The sequence below is a fragment of the Aotus nancymaae genome, unplaced genomic scaffold, assembly GCF_030222135.1.
Source record: "Aotus nancymaae isolate 86718 unplaced genomic scaffold, 86718_ANA_hifiasm-v0.15.2.pri h1tg000007l, whole genome shotgun sequence".
Classification (NCBI taxonomy): domain Eukaryota; kingdom Metazoa; phylum Chordata; class Mammalia; order Primates; family Aotidae; genus Aotus; species Aotus nancymaae.
Genome location: NW_026988418.1, coordinates 10,089,492 through 10,109,093, shown reverse-complemented (window position 1 = coordinate 10,109,093; position 19,602 = coordinate 10,089,492). Strand labels below are relative to the sequence as shown.

General features: G+C 46.3%; 1 protein-coding gene across 8 annotated transcripts in view; it reads left to right on the top strand.

Moving 5' to 3' along the window:
* Positions 1-19,602, top strand: part of MKNK1 (MAPK interacting serine/threonine kinase 1) — a 42,076-nt gene that overhangs the window by 5,817 nt on the left and 16,657 nt on the right. For 3 of the 8 annotated variants that reach the window (XM_012434796.3, XM_012434795.3, XM_012434797.3), the window contains exons 2-5: positions 5,258-5,424; positions 11,431-11,532; positions 14,165-14,262; positions 18,173-18,252. In XM_012434796.3, the coding sequence (XP_012290219.1) occupies positions 11,433-11,532; positions 14,165-14,262; positions 18,173-18,252 (278 nt within the window). In that variant the 5' untranslated portion in view covers positions 5,258-5,424; positions 11,431-11,432. Of the gene's footprint in view, positions 1-5,257; positions 5,425-8,656; positions 8,944-11,430; positions 11,533-14,164; positions 14,263-18,172; positions 18,253-19,602 lie in introns of those variants that run through there. The other 5 variants (XM_012434792.2, XM_064372308.1, XM_012434789.3 and 2 more) reach the window with 4 other exon arrangements.

Sequence of the window (19,602 nt, the reverse complement as noted above, 5' to 3'; positions counted from 1 at the left end):
TAGTAGGTGCTCAATGAATGTGAGCTTTAGTAGTAATGATAACAATTATGTTAACTCCCAGTTCGGTGCTGTTTTGTATAGAAAGTATACTTATTAGCGCCATCTTCCCTTCCCTGGCATTGATACCTTCTCTTTTTTTCCATTGCCCTATCAGGAAACTTTGAAATACTAGATTGTTCCAGCACAGGGTTGCAATGCATAACATGGCAGAAAGAGCCTGTAGGAAACGGGTCAATAAAAAGTCAGTGGCTCCTTAGAAAATCTTACCTGACTTGTGTTTTCACCCGCCTCTCTCCACAGTGAACAGGAACAGAGCAGAATATGTGTTCCTGTTTGCACAGCCTTCAACAAGAGTGCCAAGCAAGACCCTCCAACTCACTTGCCAAAAGCACAATCACAGTATCTCTGGAAAAGTGGTGCCTAATTTGGTTCTTTCTGTCCAGCTTAAACCCCTCGGGCCTTAACTTAAGTCATTTCTTCTTGTTCCATTTTCCATGAATATGGAAAAGTTTCTTCTGATTATAAAGGGAGGATGAGATCAAGATTTTCTCATGAGAACCTTTTCTGTACTTAAAGCCGGAATCCAGTTAGGCCTCATCTTCTCTTCTCCCAGCTAAACAGCCTTGGTCTCTTTTACCTCACTCTTAAAACCTATTTTCCATTGCTTGGGTCACATTGGTCATGCCTCTTTTCCTTCTGTTGGTTTTTCTGCTTCCTGGCAGTAACCCAGACTGTACTTGGTCTTCTAATAAGAGTCCAGCTAAAACAGCTTAAGGGAGGAATAACTTCAACTGTTTCTATCTATTCATTAATAATTATTAAGTGGTTGCCCCATGCCAGAGCCTCTGCTAGGTGGAGGGGACCCAGAGATGAAGCAGACATAGTCTCTACTCTGTCCCTAGCTCACAGTCTAGGGGAAGATGTGTAATGAAATGTTAGGGGTGATTTAATTGTGCACAAGTGTGGAAAGCTGAGGATGGTTAGAGCAATCAGGTAGAAATACAGTCCCTTTTGACTAGACTGCAGGTTAAGACTCCCCTGGAGGGGTGGCAAGACACAGTGCAAGAGTGGTGGTCTGGGGCAGGATGATGGAGGCCCTGAGTGACAGCACAGAAGCTTGGTTACTACAGAGGCAGTGGACACTCATGAGATTTTGGAGCAAGGAAGTGACAGGGTGAGATCTGGCTTTTTGGACCAAGGGTAGATACCATAAATCCTAGTCTTAACCTGTGCCCCACTGATGTGTTATGTCTGGAAAGTAATGTGAGGGATCTTTTGTTTGTATACATGGTGGTTTTTTTGTTTGTTTGTTTGTTTTTGGCTTTTAAACTTCTATAGAAAGTCTAGTTCTTAAGCACTGGAGGAATTTCATTCCCAGTACAGCAAGAAATTCATGAAGAATTGAGAGAGAATTGAGTGCCTCACCAGGCCCAGCCTTCTTAAGACCCAGCTGCAGGCCAATCCGTGTAGGTTTGGTCTGGCCATGGTCACCCTTCCCCACCCCAGCCCTCTACCGGCAGGAGGTACAAGAGTGAGGAGAGGGCTCCAGGGTCCATCTGGGTAGTTGGTAAAGAATGCTAAGGATCTTTAAGCACTGTGAGAGTCAGAAGTTTATTTTTGAGGAGGAAAAAGGAACCAAAGGAATTTTAAATGGTGCCAGAAGGAATCAGGGCTAACCAGGCACTTAGAATCCTGTGGCATATATCTGAAAACCTCCGAATTCTCTTTCTGCCTTTGTATTTGCTGTCAGTTTATTCCCTCCTGTGGCCCATTGTGGTTCACAGAATGGTTGGGCTGCTTTCCAAAGCTGCAGGTGGTCTGGGGAAGCCATGTCAGAAGCTGGAATAAGAGTTACTAGTTATTGAGTGCCTACTGTATGCCAGACTCTGGTGCCATGAGCTCCATATACATTAACTCACTTAATTCCCATGACAACTCTGTGATGTGGGTTTAGTGCCCCCATTTTATAGATGATGGTAATAAAGTTCAGAGAGGTTAAATTTTATGTCCAAGTCTACCCGGCTGGTAGATGGTAGGGCCGGAACTGGAATCTAGAACCTAATGCCCAAAAGCCCTGTGCTTTCTACTTCCCCAGCCTAGCATGGCTCCATGTGGCGAAATAACAGAAAATCCATAAGAAAGTCTGAGATTTTTTTCTACCGTAGGTCAAGGGTTGGCAAACTATGGCCCACAGGCCATATCTGACTCACCACCTGTTTTTGTGTGCATGCAAAGAGTAAACATTTTTACATGGTTGGGGAAAATCAGGAAAAGATCAATATTTTATGACACATGACAATCATATGAAATTCAAATTTCAGCATCTAAAAATAAGGTTTTATTGACATATAGCTACAGTCATTCATTTACTTATTGTCTGCGACTGCTTTCTCTCTACAAATGCAAAAGTGAGGTATAACAAAGACCAAATATTTATCATCTTGCACTTTACAGAGAAAAATTGCCACCTCCTACCATAGGTGACAAGAAGGGACCAGTTGGGGTATAAACCTATGACAACACTAAAGACAGAATATAAGTTCAAGGCCATGTGTGGTGGCTCATGCCCATAATCCTAACACTTTGGAAGGCTGAGACAGGCAAATCACTTGAGCTCAAGAGTTCAAGACCAACCTGGGCAACATGGCAAGACCCTGTGTCTACAAAATATACAAAAATTAGACAGGCATGGTGGCTCATGTCGGTAGTCTCAGCTACTTGGGAGGCTAAGATGGGAGGATCACTTGAGCCTGGCGAGTGGAGGCTACAGTGAGCCAAGATCATGCCACTGCACTCCAGCCTGGCTAAGAGAGCCAGACTCTGTCATTCAGAGGTGTTCAAGGCTGTCCCTGGAAGTGTGATAGTGGAAGTGAAGAGAGAGAGCATACCCTGAGTTTCCTTGGGCCCTAGAAATAGTTTCGCTGGGCTTCAGATTTGTTTGGGAATAAAAATCATAGTAGGAAGGACTGTCCAATGTGCTAACATCTCTATTGGACAGTAAAGAGACATTTGTGTATGAAGTAATTCATTCAGATTTACTAGAGCCCTTTTTGTGCCAGAAAATGTTAAATGCTGGTAATGCAAAAATAAAAAAGATATATGCTTGCCTTTGAGGAGCTCTTGGCCTAGTGGGAGTGCCACATATGCATGTGTGCAACCTGCTGGAAGTGTTATCACAGTGTGTATACTGTGGGTTCCATTGAATGCTGCATTAAATAGAAGCAAAGACGACTGCTTCCAGCCAGGTGCGATGGCTCACGCCTATAATCCCAGCACTACGGGAGGCCGAGATGGGAAGACTGCTTTAGCCCAGGAGTTCAAGACCAGCCTGGGCAACATGGCGAGACCCCGACTATTAAAAAAAAAAAAAATTGACTAGGTGTGGTGGTGGTGTGTGCCTGTAGTCCCAGCTACTCAGGAGACTAAGGTGGGAGGGTCGCTTGAGGTCAAGGCTACAGTGAGCCAAGATCACACCACTGCACTCCAGCCTGGGCAACAGAGTGAGATCCTATCCCCCGTTCCCCACCCGCACCAAAAAAGAAGAAGACTGCTTCCATAACTTGCTGGACTATTGTCAGTAACTTGCAGTGGGTCTTGAAGGATAAATAGGAGTTATTTTTCCAGGAGCTACTCATCAGATCAAGGGAAAGCCTGCCAGTGTGAGCATTTGACACTGACGAGGATGAAGGAGAAAGAGAGACATTAGAAATGATTTGAAGGTTCTGTGGCTAGGTAGCTGGCAGGATGACGTGATCTGATAGGGAAGAAGAGAAATCGGAGGAAGGAGGCAGTAGGTGGGGGTTGGGAACAAGTCCCATTTGGTTCATGTGGTTTGTGATAATGGTAAAATACACCCAACTTCCAGTTAGAAAGGCTTTTTAGAAATTTTGGCATAAAGGCCCAGAATTGGCCGGACACGGTGGCTCACACCTGTAATCCCAGCACTTTGGGAGGCCGAGGTGGGTGGATCACGAGGTCAAGAGATCGAGACCATCCTGGTCAACATGGTGAAACCCTGTCTCTACTAAAAATAGAAAAAATTAGCTGGGCATGGTGGCGCGTGCCTGTAATCCCAGCTACTCAGGAGGCTGAGGCAGGAGAATTGCCTGAACCCAGGAGGAGGAGGTTGCGGTGAGCCGAGATCGCGCCATTGCACTCCAGCCTGGGTAACAACAACAAAACTCCGTCTCAAAAAAAAAAAAAAATGCCCAGAATTCAGATTTCAACTGCATTTTCAGAGCTTTTCCACCAGGAAAAGGGGAAATGCGTGTTTATTTCATAGAGAAGTTGACAAAGCAGTTTTGACTTTTGATAGCTAGATTTGTGGTATATAACAGCAAACATAGAGAAAATGAAATCATCAGACTGAAAAATAGCAATAATTATGTATTCAACACAAAACCTTGTTCTCATTCATGCCACCTGCTGCTCTCAGCGTGTATGTTATCTTTTGGGCTCTGTTACCTCTTGCCTGTGAGACTTGGACTTGGCCACTAAATGAGAGAGCCAGAGGTCATTTCTCTAAATATGTGGGTAGTAGAGGAGTGCCTTGCTCTGTCATCCAGGCTGGAGTGCAGTGGCATGATCTTGGCTCATTGCAGCCTCGACCTCCTGGGCTCAAGCAGTCCTCCCGCCTCAGCCCCCCAAGCCAGGTGTGATGGCAAGCTACAAGTGCATGCCACCATGCCTGGCTAATTTTAGTATTTTTATAGGGATGGGTTTCACCATGTTGCCCAGGCTGGTCTTGAATTCCAGAGCTCAGTTAGTCCACCTGCCTCAGCCTCCCAAAATGCTGGGATTACAGGCATGAGCCATCACGCCTGGCCTGTCAACTTTTCCCTTTGGCATGAGACTTCTCAGAGCAGAGATGTCCATCTCTATCATCCAGGTCCAGTTATATCTTTTTGGGTATGGAATTCCATAATGGAAACAGAATCTGAAAAATTTAACTCAGACCTTTGCTAAATCTTCCAATGCTTAATGGCAGTGAGGATAGAGAGGAGTTAGACACTGCCCCTTCCCAAATAATCATTGTTCATAATTTGGCCAGTCTGGGCAACATAACAAGACTCTGTCTCTAAAGAAAATTAAATTTAAATGTCTGATTTTAAAGACGGGAAATCTGTGATTGCTGTGTATATATCTACTTAGTGGGGTAACTCATAGGTTCGGGGCACATTCAGATTGATCTTTATCTTCTCTGGTCCTTTTAAAAAATCAGCATTTTGATTTCCTTTCTGTTTCTGCTTTTTCAAAGTTTACATGTCAGAGGGCAATGGAGAACTGAAGATTGCTGGCTACGTACAAAGACCATTGAGACACTTCGTGTAGCTGGAAGACACCAACTCCCTGACAGGGGCTTTATTTCATTTGGGATTTCAAGTTTACAGAGGATATCTTCCAAAAAGTTGGAAAAACCTATAGGTAAGATTGGGTGTACATTTTAGTTATCCTTTTAGATTACTTCAAATTGAAATGATCTGATATGTCCAGAGGAAGGGGCGGGTAAGAGACCATCTAACAGATCATGGTTTTCAGCACTTAGTTGAGCAGCTGGGATGAGCGGAGCTGCCCTGGCATGTCTCAAATAATGCTTAGTAAGAGGAACACATTTCTACAGAATGACACAGCAGAGGATCATAAGGAAAACATATGGTAACTAAAACATATTTATTTACTTTTTTTTTTTTTTGAGACCGAGTTCCCCTCTGTCACTGAGGCTGAAGTGCAGTGGTACAGTCTTGGCTCACTGCAACCTCTGCCTCCTGGATTCAAGCGATTCTCCTGCCTCAACTTCCTGAGTAACTGGGATTCCAGTCTGTACCACCACACCCGGCTAATTTTTGTGTTTTTAGTAGAGACAGGGTTTCACCGTGTTGGCCAGGCTGATCTCAAACTCCTGACCCTCAAGTGATCTGCCTGCTTCAGCCTCTCCAAGTGCTGGGATTACAGGCATGAGCCACCATGCCTGACCAGATCATTTAATTGTGAAATTAAAACAACTACTTCATAACAAAACAAGATAAAATACAACAGAAGTATGTGAAGCTGCTGCTCTGCCTGCCTCCATACTAGGCAGTGGGGATAGAGAAGAATTAGACACTGTCCCTCCCCAAATAACCATTGCTAATAATTTGGCCAGCCTGGCCAACACAGCAAGACTGTCTCTACAAAGAATTTTAAAACTGGCTAGGTATAGTGGTACCTGCCTATAGTCCCAGCTACTTGGGAGGCTAGGGCAAGAGGATTGCTTGAACCTGGGAGGCAGAGGCTGCAGTGAGCCGAGATTATGCCACTGCATTCCAGCCTGGGTGACAGAGCAAGACCCTATCTCAAAAAATAATAATAATTTGGGCCGGGCGCAGTGGCTCATGCTTGTAATCCCAGCACTTTGGGAGGTCGGGAGTTTGAGACCAGCCTGACCAACATGGAGAAACCCTGCCTCTACTAAAAATATAAAATTAGCCTGGCATGGTGGCGCATGCCTGTAATCCCAGCTACTCGGGAGGCTGAGGCAGGAGAATCACTTGAACCCGGGAGGTAGAGGTTGTGGTGAGCCAAGATCATGCCACTGTACTCCAGCCTGGGCAACAAGAGCGAAACTCTGTCTCAAAATAATAATAATAATTTGAGATGTATCTTTTCAGGATTTTTTTTAACTTTTATATATATATGTGATATATATGATGACATTGAAGTGTTCTGTGTTACACTGTCACCGGAGGTGTTGTCACACTTGGGAGATTATGAATAATGCCTCATTTGTAGATTTGGATCAGATGAGGGCTGAGTGAGAGTGGTTTTAGCCTGGCCAGTGGGTTCTCCTAGTCCCTGGCTGCTGTGTGTTCCCCTTCTTCATCTGAAGCTCCCTGGCAGTGCCATTGTCTTTCCCTGCTTCCCTTCCCCAGCCAGCTCCCCTTCCTTAATTCTCCCCTTCTTTGATGGTCCTACTGTTCTTATGTTTCTTATTAACTTTGGTTAATAAATATGTAATCATAAGTATATGAGGCCCGCCTCTGCCTGGCTGCATACTAGGCAGTGGGGATAGAAAGGAATCAGAACATCCCTTCCTTCAAGGAGGGCAGTGGTTTTTGCCCCCTTGACCTTCTTCAGTAATTTGGTAGAACTAGGGCCAGTGCTACCCCGATGGCTTCATTACCTCATTCTGTTTCACACCTCACTTCCCCTTCCTTGCTGTCCCTGCTCTCCCTGTCTCAGTTGTAGGCCTTTCTCGCCCTGCCCCGGGCTGTTACAGCAGCCTCTTTCAGCCCTCACTCTCTCTCTAGCCTCCAGTTTGCTCTTCGCATCACAGTCAATTCCATGGCACCCAGGCACAGCTCCAGGCATACCCAGTCCCTCCCCGTCACCTAGGCCAGTGGTTTGCAGTGTACACTGCAGACCATGGGGGTCCCCAAAACTCTTTCAGGAATCTGTGCAGTCAAAATGATTTTTGTAATAGTACTAAGATGCTGTCTGTTGTTGCAAAGCAACAATGGGTAAGACTATTGGTGCCTTGGTCAAGGTGGTGATGCTGAACTGTGCTAGTAGCCATCGTATTCTCCACTATGTTCTCTCAGGTTTTTGTTTTGCTTTCTCTCAGACTCCATTTGAGTGATGGAGTCTCACGTTGTTGCCCAGGCTAGAGTACAGTGGCATGACCTTGGCACAATGCAACCTCCACCTCCCGGGGTCAAGCAGTTCTCCTGCCTCAGCCTCCTGAGTAACTGAGATTAGAGACATCTCCCACCACTCCCAGCTAATTTTTATATTTTTAGTAGAGATGGAGTTTTGCCATATTGGCTAGGCTGGTCTCAAACTCCTGACCTCAGATGATCCACCCGCCTTCTCCTCCCAGAGTGCTGGGATTACAGGCACGAGCCACCACACCCGGCTTTGAATGTCCTTGATGAAGCAGCAAAAATTACCAGTTTTGTTGAATTCCAACCCTGAGTATAGGTTTCTTTAATATTCTGTGTAACAAAATAGGAATGCCCATAAAGCACTTCTGCAGCAAACCAAAGTATAGCACTTTTCTCAAGGAAAAGCACGTGTGGGATCCCTTGAACTGCAAGTGGAACTAGCCACTAGTTTCATTTTTCCATGAGACAATGGCTGTGTTGGGTGCCGAGCCTGGAAGGTAGACAGGGTCTGGGGGTTGGAGAGCCTTGTGGGCTGTGTTTGTGCTTGGGGGCCCTGAGTGCAGCCCACCTTTGTCCGCTTTCTGCACACTGCTCCCCATTCCCATCCAGTCCTTTCCTCCTACTTGCTCTTTCTCCAGCACACACTTCCTTCTCCCCTTCCATGTCCTTCTTCTTGTGGTTCCTGCCACAGGAGATTTAGTAACAGCTCTGAGGCTGCTGTGATCCCAGAATCAGAACAGAGGGAGAAGATGGAATGGAGTCATGACCTTTTGCCTCTGGGACTCCCAGGCCCCCAGTCCTGTCTGAGGCCTGTGGGGGATCCCTTGCTGGCACCCTAGCAGGCCTCACCTGCCAGTTTCATTGCAGTGGTGCAAGACGCTGCCACCTGCATGCTGTGGCCCAGCCTCCCCTCCCATCAGACCCTTGGAGAAAGAATACCTTAGCCCCTTTCAGTCTCACTACAGACTGTCCTTTGATTAAGCTGACTTTACAAATGGCTTCTTTCTTCCGTCATGTGTTAAAGCTGACTAGTGTCTGTTTGAGTGTCCCCTTTCCTTGTCCCCTGCATAGTAATGGTGCCACAAAAATTAGCAACCCCTTGGTGAGATTATGACGCCTCTCACTTCCCCCTGTGTAACCAGGGAAGTTAAGCATGTTTCTTTCACTTCACCCATCTTCCTACATTTTTTCCTTCCTAGTTTCAGAAACAACTCTCCTCCAAGTTCTGTTTCCAAGGGAAGTCTTAACCATTTGTCCCTTCTGGTGTACCCTCTTTCATTGAAATCCATGCAGAATATACCAGGTACTCTATCTTTGTGTGTGTGTGAGGCCATAAAATCTAATATTGAGTGTGCGGCAGTGCTGGGAGGTATGCTTCTCGCACAGGAGGCTCCCTCAGCCCTGCCGTGGTAAAGACTAAGTATGAATTGTGGCTAACAGGGTTTTCTCGTTAGAGTCGTGTGCCTGAGTGTCCCCTGTGCATTATAATGCCGCCAGCCCTCTTGCTGCTCCTCTGCTCTGCCTGCCTTTCGGCTGTTTTGCTTGTCCTCAGGCCCTCCATCAGAGTGTGGACAGGGGAAGGAGAAGGAGCTGAAATCCAAATCTGTTTCCTCTGCACGGGGCTTGCGGTGCTGATGAGAAAATAGATGGGGACATGGGTTGCCACTGGACTGCACTCAAGGTCAGGGCAAGAGAGAGAGACTGATTCCTCCTCCTCAGCCTGCTGACCCGATGGCTGGCACCCCCTCCCTGAGCTCCTGAAGATGAGCGATCCTGTGTTTTGTTTCTGTTGAATTTTTTATTATATTATACATTTGGGAAGCTTTTTTCCTTTAATTTACCTTGACAAGGGTGGGTGTTGAGGTGCTGATTTGTTTTTGTTGTTTGATTTTTTGAGACGGAATCTTGCTCTGTCGCCCAGGCTGGAGTGCAGTGGCATGGTCTTGGCTCACTGCAACCTCCACATCCCAGGTTCAAGCAGTTCTCCTGCCTCAGCCTCCCGAGTAGCTGGAACTACAGGCACCTGCCACCACACCCGGCTAATTTTTGTATTTTTAGTAGAGACAGGTTTCACCATGTTGGCCAGGCTGGTCTTGAACTTCTTACCTCAAGTGATCTGCCTGCCTTGGCCTCCTAAAGTGCTGGGATTACAGACATGAGCCACCATACCCAGCCAGATATTCTTTGGATTCATAAGGTGTTGCAGTCCCCAGATATATCTTGTGTTTGAAGCTGTTGGCTAGGTTGTATTTTAAGATCCTCTGTGGATTTCTTTTATCCATGTGTTTATCTGTTCTCCATTCTAAACTATAATTAAAAACGTGCTGTCATCAGATTCCCAAAGTGGATGGAAGAATGTGCCTAAATTGAGCTGTCAGACACTTGGCTGTGTAACTGTGCTTTCTGGATTGTGGTGTTGAAGTGCCATCCTGTGTGCTTTCTCCTGATGGCTGTCATGTACTTGCCTCTGAGAACAGTGTATGGACCTGTATGGGTGCTAATCAATCTTCCTAGCAGACTTGCTGTTTCTCTGATTGTATGCAGCCGGATCCTCTGAGAAGAGAGTGGGCCTTTCCCCTCAATGGGCAAAGAGCCAGCTTCCATTTTAAAAGCTCAGAAAAAAAAAAAAAAAGAAAAATACCAACAACCCAGAGCCTGTGTTTATTGAAGGTTGGTCTAAAAGTCTCTCACGTCGTATGCCCCATCAGCACTCGAGTGCCTCTATTTTAGAAGGATGTAAAGGTTTAATCACCCTGGTGGGGATTTAGACCCAGAGACTTCAGAGAAATCTTATTATTTCTAACTGCAGGCAAAGAGTATTAAGGCTCCACTCTGGATCAGGGGCATGACATGTTCTATAAGTAATTTATCTTTAACAGGGAAAGGCCCATACTAGAGTGTGTTAGGAACAGGACTCTGATTGGGCACTGGTTCACTGTTCCTCCTTTTCTCTTTCCCATCTCAGTGTCCTGCTTATTCTTTTCATCCGACCCTTTTCTGCCCAATCTGTGCAGTGTCTGAATGCCTGCCCCACAAATCCTCCCTTTCAGATGGGGAGCCAGGTGCTTGCCGATGGAGATAATAAGGTTTTTGCAATAAGTGACCTCATCCAGCAGCCTGCTGCAGACTTGTCAACTGCAGACTCCTGAATGGGTCCTGCTGATGGAGGAGCTGTGCGAAGAGAAGATGCCATAGGCTCCATGGGCACTCAGGTCCGTGCTCTTGGACATAAAGTAATTTGGGGCCATTTTGAATCCCAGCCCCAGCCCTATGGCTACCTTCACAGAAGCCATTTCCACTCCAGGCCTTTTGTGCCCTATGCACATCCATAGCAATGTTGCTGAGCCTACGACTCATCTGGATGGCCCACTCCCAACCCCTTCTTGCCTAGCTCCCTCGGTTTTGTCTTTCTGGTCCTGAGGCTGGAGGATGTCACAGGTGGGGTTCTGCCTATGGAGTCATTGTTCTGTTTGGGGAATATGGTTTGACGGGTGGCAGATCTAAATCCATGTGCTAATGAGCTCGGTTACAGCAGGCTTCAGCTGCCCTCTTTTAATCTAGCCTGCCTGTCTGAGCTCCTTTCCACAGTTAATGATCTCCCATAATGGTTTTGCCTTTAGTTTTTCCTCCTAGGTCAAAACAAATCAATAGTCTTCACAGATATTTAAAAACCATCAGTGTAAAGCTCCTGGGTCCTCCCCCCACTACCTTGTTTTTTTTTTCCTTCTGGGTAAATTTACAGCTTGATCAGTACAGTGATGTTTCCCTTACATCTCCTCTTATCTCCCAGAGATGGGCAGCAGCGAACCCCTTCCCATCGAAGATGGTGACAGGAGGAGGAAGAAGAAGCGGAGGGCCCGGGCCGCTGACTCCTTGCCAGGAAAGTTTGAAGGTTGGTCACACAAATCCCCTACATCTGGGCCTGCAGCTTCCCAAGCATAGGAGGAGCATCCTGGGGGCCGCAGGGATAGCAGGATGCATCAAGTTAGAGCCAGCTGGTGGTTATCTGTGTGGTAGGGAGATAAGACGGGGATGAGGGAGTTTACACAGGACATTACAGAAAGAGAGTGAGGATAGAAAAAGCTCTCAGATGATGCACTGGCTGCCTGTGAATGGCTCAGGTACCTTGTCAGGGAGCAGGAAGACCCATCTATCAGTGTTATTGCCTGGGGTCTCCCACCCTTTTTTCAGATATGATTCTTCCCTCAGCTATTCCTGGAGGGGCTGCTGAGAGAGAGAACCATATAAGAGGAAGAGAGACACACCAAAGGCCGTGGCTGCAAATGAAACTTCAGTCTCCTACAAGCAGAGAATTCATCTCTCAGATTACAGCTACTTATGCTGTATGTGTTTGACTACATTTTTTATTATTAATTTAAAATTTTTTTTTTATTTTTTGAGACAGAGTCTCACTCTGTTGCCTAGGCTGGGTTGCACTGGCGTGATCTTGGCTCACTGCAACCTCCACCTCCCAGGTTCAAGCAATTCTCCTGCCTCAGCCTCCCGAATAGCTGGGATTACAAGTACGTGCCACCATGCCCGGCTATTTTTTTATATTTTCAGTAGAGTTGGGGTTTCACCATGTTGGTCAGGCCGGTCTCAAACTCCTGATCCCAAGTGATCCACCCACCTCAGCCTCCCAAAGTGCCAGGATTACAGGCATGAACCATAGCATCTGGCTTTGTGTTTGACTACATTTTAAAGAGTAATGAGTTTAAAGACTACATTTTAAAGAGCTCAGTAGACACATGTTGGGTCATCAGACATTTTTGGACACTCTCTATGTGCAAGGCACTAGGCTCAGTGCAGGTCCTGTTATCACTGGGCGTGTGATGGGGTAAAACAAATCATTGGACACTTGTGCAAAGCACCAAAAAGATCAGTAGCTACTTCTAGGAGTAGCATACCCTGCTTCATCTGTTTTGTTTTTTTTCATTGTGAGGTCTGAAGTAGCTTCCCTCCTGATCCCTCCTTCCAGCCTTCCAGACACACTAGTGAATTGGCTGCTGTATAGAGTGGCTCCAATAGCAAACACTTTATGTGTCGGGAATACTGGACCTCCAGCCACCTACCTATCCTGATATGTGTAAAGGGCTAATGCCAATGTGTCCATTGTGAGAAGCGTGACATTTAAAATACTTACAAATAACAGTGTACCATCTGTTCTTACAAACAACCGAAAGACCAAACCGTGATGGAACAAAGAAGGTACTTTCAGCAGGGTTTTTTAAATTTGCCTTTAACTCAAACAGCAGGGGTGTGTGTGTGTATGGGGATGGGGGACAGATAAAGATCCCAAGGGTTTTAGAATAGTTTCCTAATCAACAGCTCTTTTGCTCTTTCAATTAACACAAGAGAGTACTTCCTGTTTTTTAAGGACAGCTTGGCCAATGACAGGACTTCTCCTGACTGAGAATGATAAAATCTAATTCATGGTTGAAACGTCTTCTGCTGAGGCTGTGGGTTTCAGTGGTAGGTGCCTCAAGAGGCTGAAGCATGGAGTGGGGATGAGGTCAGGCAGATAGTGCTGTGATGGAGATGTGGCTTCCTTTGGAAGGGGCTCAAAGAGCTGTGCTATTTGTGAGCTTGGGCAGGTCACCTAGATGTTCCTTTAACCCAGGTCTATTACTCTGTTAGAACCACTATGACTCAGTACCCTAAAAACCTCAAGGCATCCTTTGCATCCTACTTCTGTCTCTTATTTCCTGTGGGTGACTTCTGGAGACTTCTCAGAAGCCTCCAATGACTTCCATTGTGTGGGGTATAAAATAGAATAGCGTTTTATCTCCTTTGTATTGCCAATGCTTACACAGAGCTTGACACATAATCGGTGGTCAGTAAATGAGTAAATGAATATTCATCCAAATCATATCCTTTCTCTGAGGATCCTCCAGATTCTCTGAACAGATTAAGCCCTTTCTTCCCCCTACTTTTTTTTTTTTTTAACTGTACCTTGTCCCTCTGTGATAGTATTTTTACCAATGCCTGGTTTATTCTGGGGTCACCTGTGTATGTGTCTGTCTTCCCCACTGGACTGCAACCCTTAGAGGAGAGGGATCATGCATATATATTAATATATTAGAGATGAGGTCAAAAAAAAAAAAAAAAAAGAGAGATGAGGTCTTGCTATGTTGGCCAGATTGGTTCTGAACTCCTGGCCTCAAGCAGTCCTCCTGCCTTGGCCTCACAAAGTGCTAGGATTACAGGTGTAAGCCCCTGCACCTGGCCTTTATTTTATTCCTTACTCTGTTTTGTTGTCTGGCACATAGTAGATGTTCAGGAAGTATGTGCTGAATTGAGACCCTTTTGCTGACCTCACATCTAAAATGAGGAACAGGATGCCACGTATGTAGTCTCGTTCTTGAGAAACTGGGTCCTGAGGTGGCTGGGAAAGCTACGTGTCTGCCTCGTCACTTAGTGCCTGTGTCGTCTGATCAGGGAAGCTGAGCCACAGAAGTTCTTCCCATCTGAGCTTGCAATGGGGTGACTCATCTTGTTATTCCTCTCATCCATTTCACCTCTAGATATGTACAAGCTGACCTCTGAATTGCTTGGAGAGGGAGCCTATGCCAAAGTTCAAGGTGCCGTGAGCCTGCAGAATGGCAAAGAGTATGCCGTCAAAGTGAGTGTCTCAACTGAATGCCAGGCTTTACTCTGCAAATAGTCATGCCTAGCTCACCCTGAACCAGATAAATGTTATATTCCATAAGAATGGGGGCTCTGAAGCTGTATTCACTGGATTCAAATCTTGGTTTCACTACTTGCTTACTGTGTTACCTTGGGCAGCTTACCTAACCTCTCTGTCCTTCAGTTTTCTCATCTGTAAAATGGGTATAATACTAGAACCTATGTAGAATTGTTGTGAGGATTAAGTAAGTTAATATAGGTAAAGTGCTCAGCACAAGGCCTGGCTCATAGTAAGTTGCTCATTATTCTGACAAATGAAGTCAGCTTCAGAGAATGGACAACCAGATTTGGAATTAGAAGGCCTACCTGAATTTCTATCTTGACAAACTATACTTGTTTGACTTTGGGCACATCATCAAATGTCCATAAGCCTCAGTTCCTACATCTCTAGATGATGATAACTGCCCTTCTATCTCCTGGGGCAGTTATGAAGATGAAAATTAAAATGTCCTGGGAGAGGTGGAAACGCTTTACATGCCACAAAATGCTATGCGAGTGATAGATGTTAGCATGATAGTGAGGATTAAAAACTAAAGTGACTGATTTGGTAACATCTGAATGTTATCCCAGAAAAAAATAAAAGAATAAAAACTAAAGTGACTGAGCACTCAGCTTTTGGGCAGGAGAAGTGGCTCCTGGCTTCATTGCTGCCTTTAATTAGCTGCAAAGCCTTGGAGTGGCTGATGTCACCCCTCTGTGCCTCCACTTGCCCTCTCCATATCCAGAAGAGCTGGATCTTGAGCAGTGGTTCTCAAAATGTGGGCCCTGGACCAGCGGCCTCAGCATCACTTGAGAACTTGTTAGAAATAGAAGTTATCTTGCCCTACCTGAGAAGTAGCAACTCAGAAACAAGGGGCAGGCCCAGCAGTATGAATGTTAACAAACTCTCCAGGTGACTCTGCTACTCACTAATCCTTGAGGATTATTGATGTAGGACAATGGGCTCCTGAAGGCAATGTTTTCTCTTCTTTGAACCAACATTCCACAGTCCCAGCTGCGGGTTAGATGGGCGAGCAAGTCGGCTAAGCCACTTTCCTTTCAGCTGGAGTGTTGCTTCACATGGTAATAAAATAGCTATCTCCATTTCTTTTGAGAAACAGATCAATATAAATGCAAGTGATTTTTAAAACATATGCCTAAGTGTCAATACAAAAATTAGGCCAGGCATGGTGGCTCATACCTTAATCCCAGCACTTTGGGAGGCTGAGGCAGGCCGATCACCTGAGGTCAGGAGTTCAAGACCAGCCTGGCCAACGTGTGAAACCCATCTCTACTAAAAATACAAAAAAATTAGCTGGGTAAGGTGCATACCTATAATCCCAGCTACTTGGGAGGCTGAGGCAGGAGAATCCCTTGAACCCAGGAGGTAGTAGTTGCAGTGAGCCGTGATCACACCATTGCACTCCAGCCTAGGCAACAGAATAAGACTCTGTCTTAAAAAAAAAAAAAAAAAAGAAAAAAAAAGGCTAGGCACAGTGGCTCACATCTGTAATCCCAGCACTCTGGGAGGCCGAGGAGGGTGGATCCCCTGAGGTCAGAAGTTCAAGACCAGCCTGGCCAACATGGCAAAACCCCATCTCTACTAAAAATACAAAAATTAGCTGGACGTGGTGGCGCATACCTGTAATCCCAGCTACTTGGGAGGCTGAGGCAAGAGAGTCACTTGAACCCAGGAGGTAGAGGTTGCAGTGAGCTGAGATTGTATCATTGCACTCCAGCATGGGCAACAAGAGAGAAATTCCATCTCAAAAAAAAAACAGCCGGGTGTGGTGGTGTGTGCTTCTAATTCCAGCTACCCAGGAGGCTGAGGTGGGAGGATCACTTCAGCCCGAGAGGCAAAGGTTTCAGTGAGCCAGGGTCGTGCCACTGTACTCCACTCTCGACCAGAGAGGGAGACTCTGTCTCAAAAAAAAAAAAATTGATATATATGCCCAAATGTGGTAAAAACCACAACCATAAACTGATTTTCAAAGGTTTAAATACATTTATGGATGAGAGATATATTTCTTAAAGGTTGGATCACAGGAGGAAAACCTGGCCCTTCCTCCATAGGCCCCCAGCATCTTTGGGGCAAACACTGGACTCTGGCTTGGCAGTTCCTTGGTTTCAACAGTTCTGCCCATGTTTCCTCTCTCCCCTGCTCTTTGAAGGCTCCCTAGAGATGGGCTGCTTCTCCCAACATGGCTCCACAACACTTAGTTTATTACAGCTTTCCCTAGAGGCACCCAACTGATGCTAGAGTTGAGACTCCATTCCAAGGTTGGAATGGAATTTCAAGATAACCTAACCCTGAATTTCCTCTGTGACTCCCCAGAGAGTTGTCCATGTTCCACTCCCCTGTCTCTAGTAGCAAGAGCCCATTACCTCCTCAGAGAAGACTGTGCTGTGGAAAGCTTGCCTGCTAGAAAGTTCTTCATGACTTTGATCTGAAATGCTTGGGGAATGAAGTTGAATCACTTCTGTTCCCCAGCACTATACCTTTCAACTCAGAAAATGGGCCCACTGTGGTTTACAAACAGACATAGACTTATTCAGAAAATTACAGTTGGTCAGCTGGGTGTGATGGCTCACGCCTGTAATCACAGTACTTTGAGAGTCCAAGGCAGGCTGATCACGTGAGGTCAGGAGTTTGAGACCAGCCTGACCAACATGGTGAAACCCCATCTCTACCAGAAATAAAAAAAATTAGCTGGGCTTGGTGGCAGATGCCTGTAATCCCAGCTACTCCAGAGGCTGAGGCAGGAGAATCACTTGAACACGGGAGGCAGAGGTTGCAGTGACCTAGATCACGCCACGGCACTCCAGCCTGGGCGACAAGAGCGAAACTCTGTCTCAAAAAAAATAGAAAAAGAAAATTCCAGCTGGTCACGGATGTCTGTGCTACGTCCTATCGGAGAAGTTTGAAGTCTCGATGAAGGAGTAGGATGTCATTGTCTGTGCTGCCCACCGTGCACATTGGAGCTGTAAGGCAGAGCCAGGCTCTGCAGATTTGCTCACAGGCTCGGTTTGCAGTGGTTTGAGGCTCCAGATGGGTCCAGAGAATTTTGCAGAGGCCCCTGTCCCTTTGGAAACCACCCTCCCATCTGTTGGCTTATCCATTCCTTCAGTCAGCATTTGCCAAGCATCTCAGGTAAAGGTGTGCAGGGGGAGCAGCCCACGGTATCACGGGAGAGACAAAGCCTCCAAGTGTGCGAAGAAGCTAGAGCATCTAAGCAGGTGTGGGATAGCAAGGGCTTCAGAGTCAGCTCTGGACTGTGGGCAAATGTTTCATACCTCCCTATCTTTCGATGTTGTCATAAAGGTCAACTGAGATTATGTAAATAAATTCTTTAACACAGTGCCTGCCAGAGAGTAAGTTCTCAGAAGAGGAAGAGCCTACTTCTGCCAGGGGGATTGTGGAGGCAGCCTCTGAGCTGGGCCTCAGAGCTTTAGCTCCTCCCCACAGTGTCCTCCACCAGCCTCCCTCCCTCCAGCACTACAAGATCCTTCAGTAGACGCAGTAAATGCTTACCTTTAAGATAGAAAGATGAGGAGCTGAGTAAGGTAGTTCTTTGTCTTGCAGCTGCCTCAGTCTCCCCTGGGCAGCTGGGGGCAGCAGCCTCATTCACTTCCTTGGTGTTGTGCTTGGCCAGAGTGGAACGGGCTCAGCTGGGCTGGGAACCCTGGGGCCAGTCTGCTGCTTTGCCAACAGAGCCACAGAGCCTGTGTCACCGAGGCCTATACCAGACTTCTGCTCGACACTGGATTTGGACTGAGTTTGGCCTTGCCTTCTCCCAGAGGGCTCCTGCCAAGGGGCTGTTTTGAAGTCAGGTGGGTGTACATGACAGATTATATTCTTCCCACAGATCATCGAAAAACAAGCAGGGCACAGTCGGAGTAGAGTGTTTCGAGAGGTGGAGACGCTGTATCAGTGTCAGGGAAACAAGTGAGTATCACGTGGCTCTTGCTGCTTCTCTGGGGGGATGCCTGGCCACAGAAGAGGAGGCTATTTTTTTACCATCTCCTGACCCCAGCATTTAGCTCTCACTCCTGTCCCCACAAAGCAGGTACCTCCTTCCATCTTTCAGTGTTAGGGAGAGAAAGGAAAAGCAGCAATAACAGCAAAGGAGCTATCCTCTCTTCTGAATACTGTAAATATCAGCAATTTGGGCAAGTTAGAAGAATGAGTGATCTGAATCAGTGGTTGTTGGGGGGAAATGGGGTTTGATTTCTATCGGTACCTGTGGAAACTAGGTTGACTGAGTGTTGCCTGGTAGAAACCTTTAAGGACTTGCTTCAATACCAAGATGAGGAGTACTGTTAAGAATATTTGCTGCTATTTCTGCTCCTAGAATATTTGCATATGCACAGATACCACTAAGGACGTGAAACCTTGTCTAGCACTCCTTCTAGATAGCTGGGTCCAGGTCATCTCTAGCCCAGTTCATTCTGCCCACCACCAGCTCCAAATGAGTGGCTCTCCCACTGTGGCTCTAAATCAGGGTCACCTCTAAGATGCCACTTCCCCCTCTTTCCCTCCATGGCAGGGTCAGCGGGGAGCCAGTGGCCTGGTATTGATGGCTTTGTCATTAAGCTTGGAGGATGGGGGCTGCTGTTGATTTAACTCCAGGCACTGCCTCCACAATCTTCTTTCAAATTAGGCCATTTGCCCATCTTATTTGGACGCCTTCACACTAGTAAAAGTCTGGTATCTCCCAAAGTAGTCAGTATTTTTTTTATGAGGGACAGATTTTTATTTTCAGCCCTGCAGCTTCTTAGTTCAGCGTTAGAGACTCTACTTGGTTTATTTTGTTCTTTAAAAGAAAAAAAGCCCCCAACACCTCCAATATCCAGGCTGGTGGCTTCCCTACTGAGTTACAAGACGACCTTGTTGGCAGAGCACTGAAATACTCGGGCAGACAGAGAGTGCTCACCGGGGAAGGCCACAAGTGCTACGGTGGCCGGGAACGCGGCCGTTTCATTAAGCAGCGCTTAGCAGTTAGGGTCTAGCGGTGCCCACGTTAGGCCCCAAGTCTATTTGACAGATGTTTCCATTTTCTCCAGGCAATGTAAATACTGCCCCGTGATTTATGGGCAAGAGGGAGGGCAAGTAATTATTTGCTGCTTGCCTCCAGGACACACACCTACTATTCAGTGTTATTAGCTGCAATTGCTTCCAGTCGGCTGCAGATTTTATTCAGTTTAATGTGACCGGGACTTTTTTATAACTCTACCTAGTGGGTTTTAGGGCTGGGGTTTGACAGCACAGACTTGGTGAAAACACCAGAGACTAAAC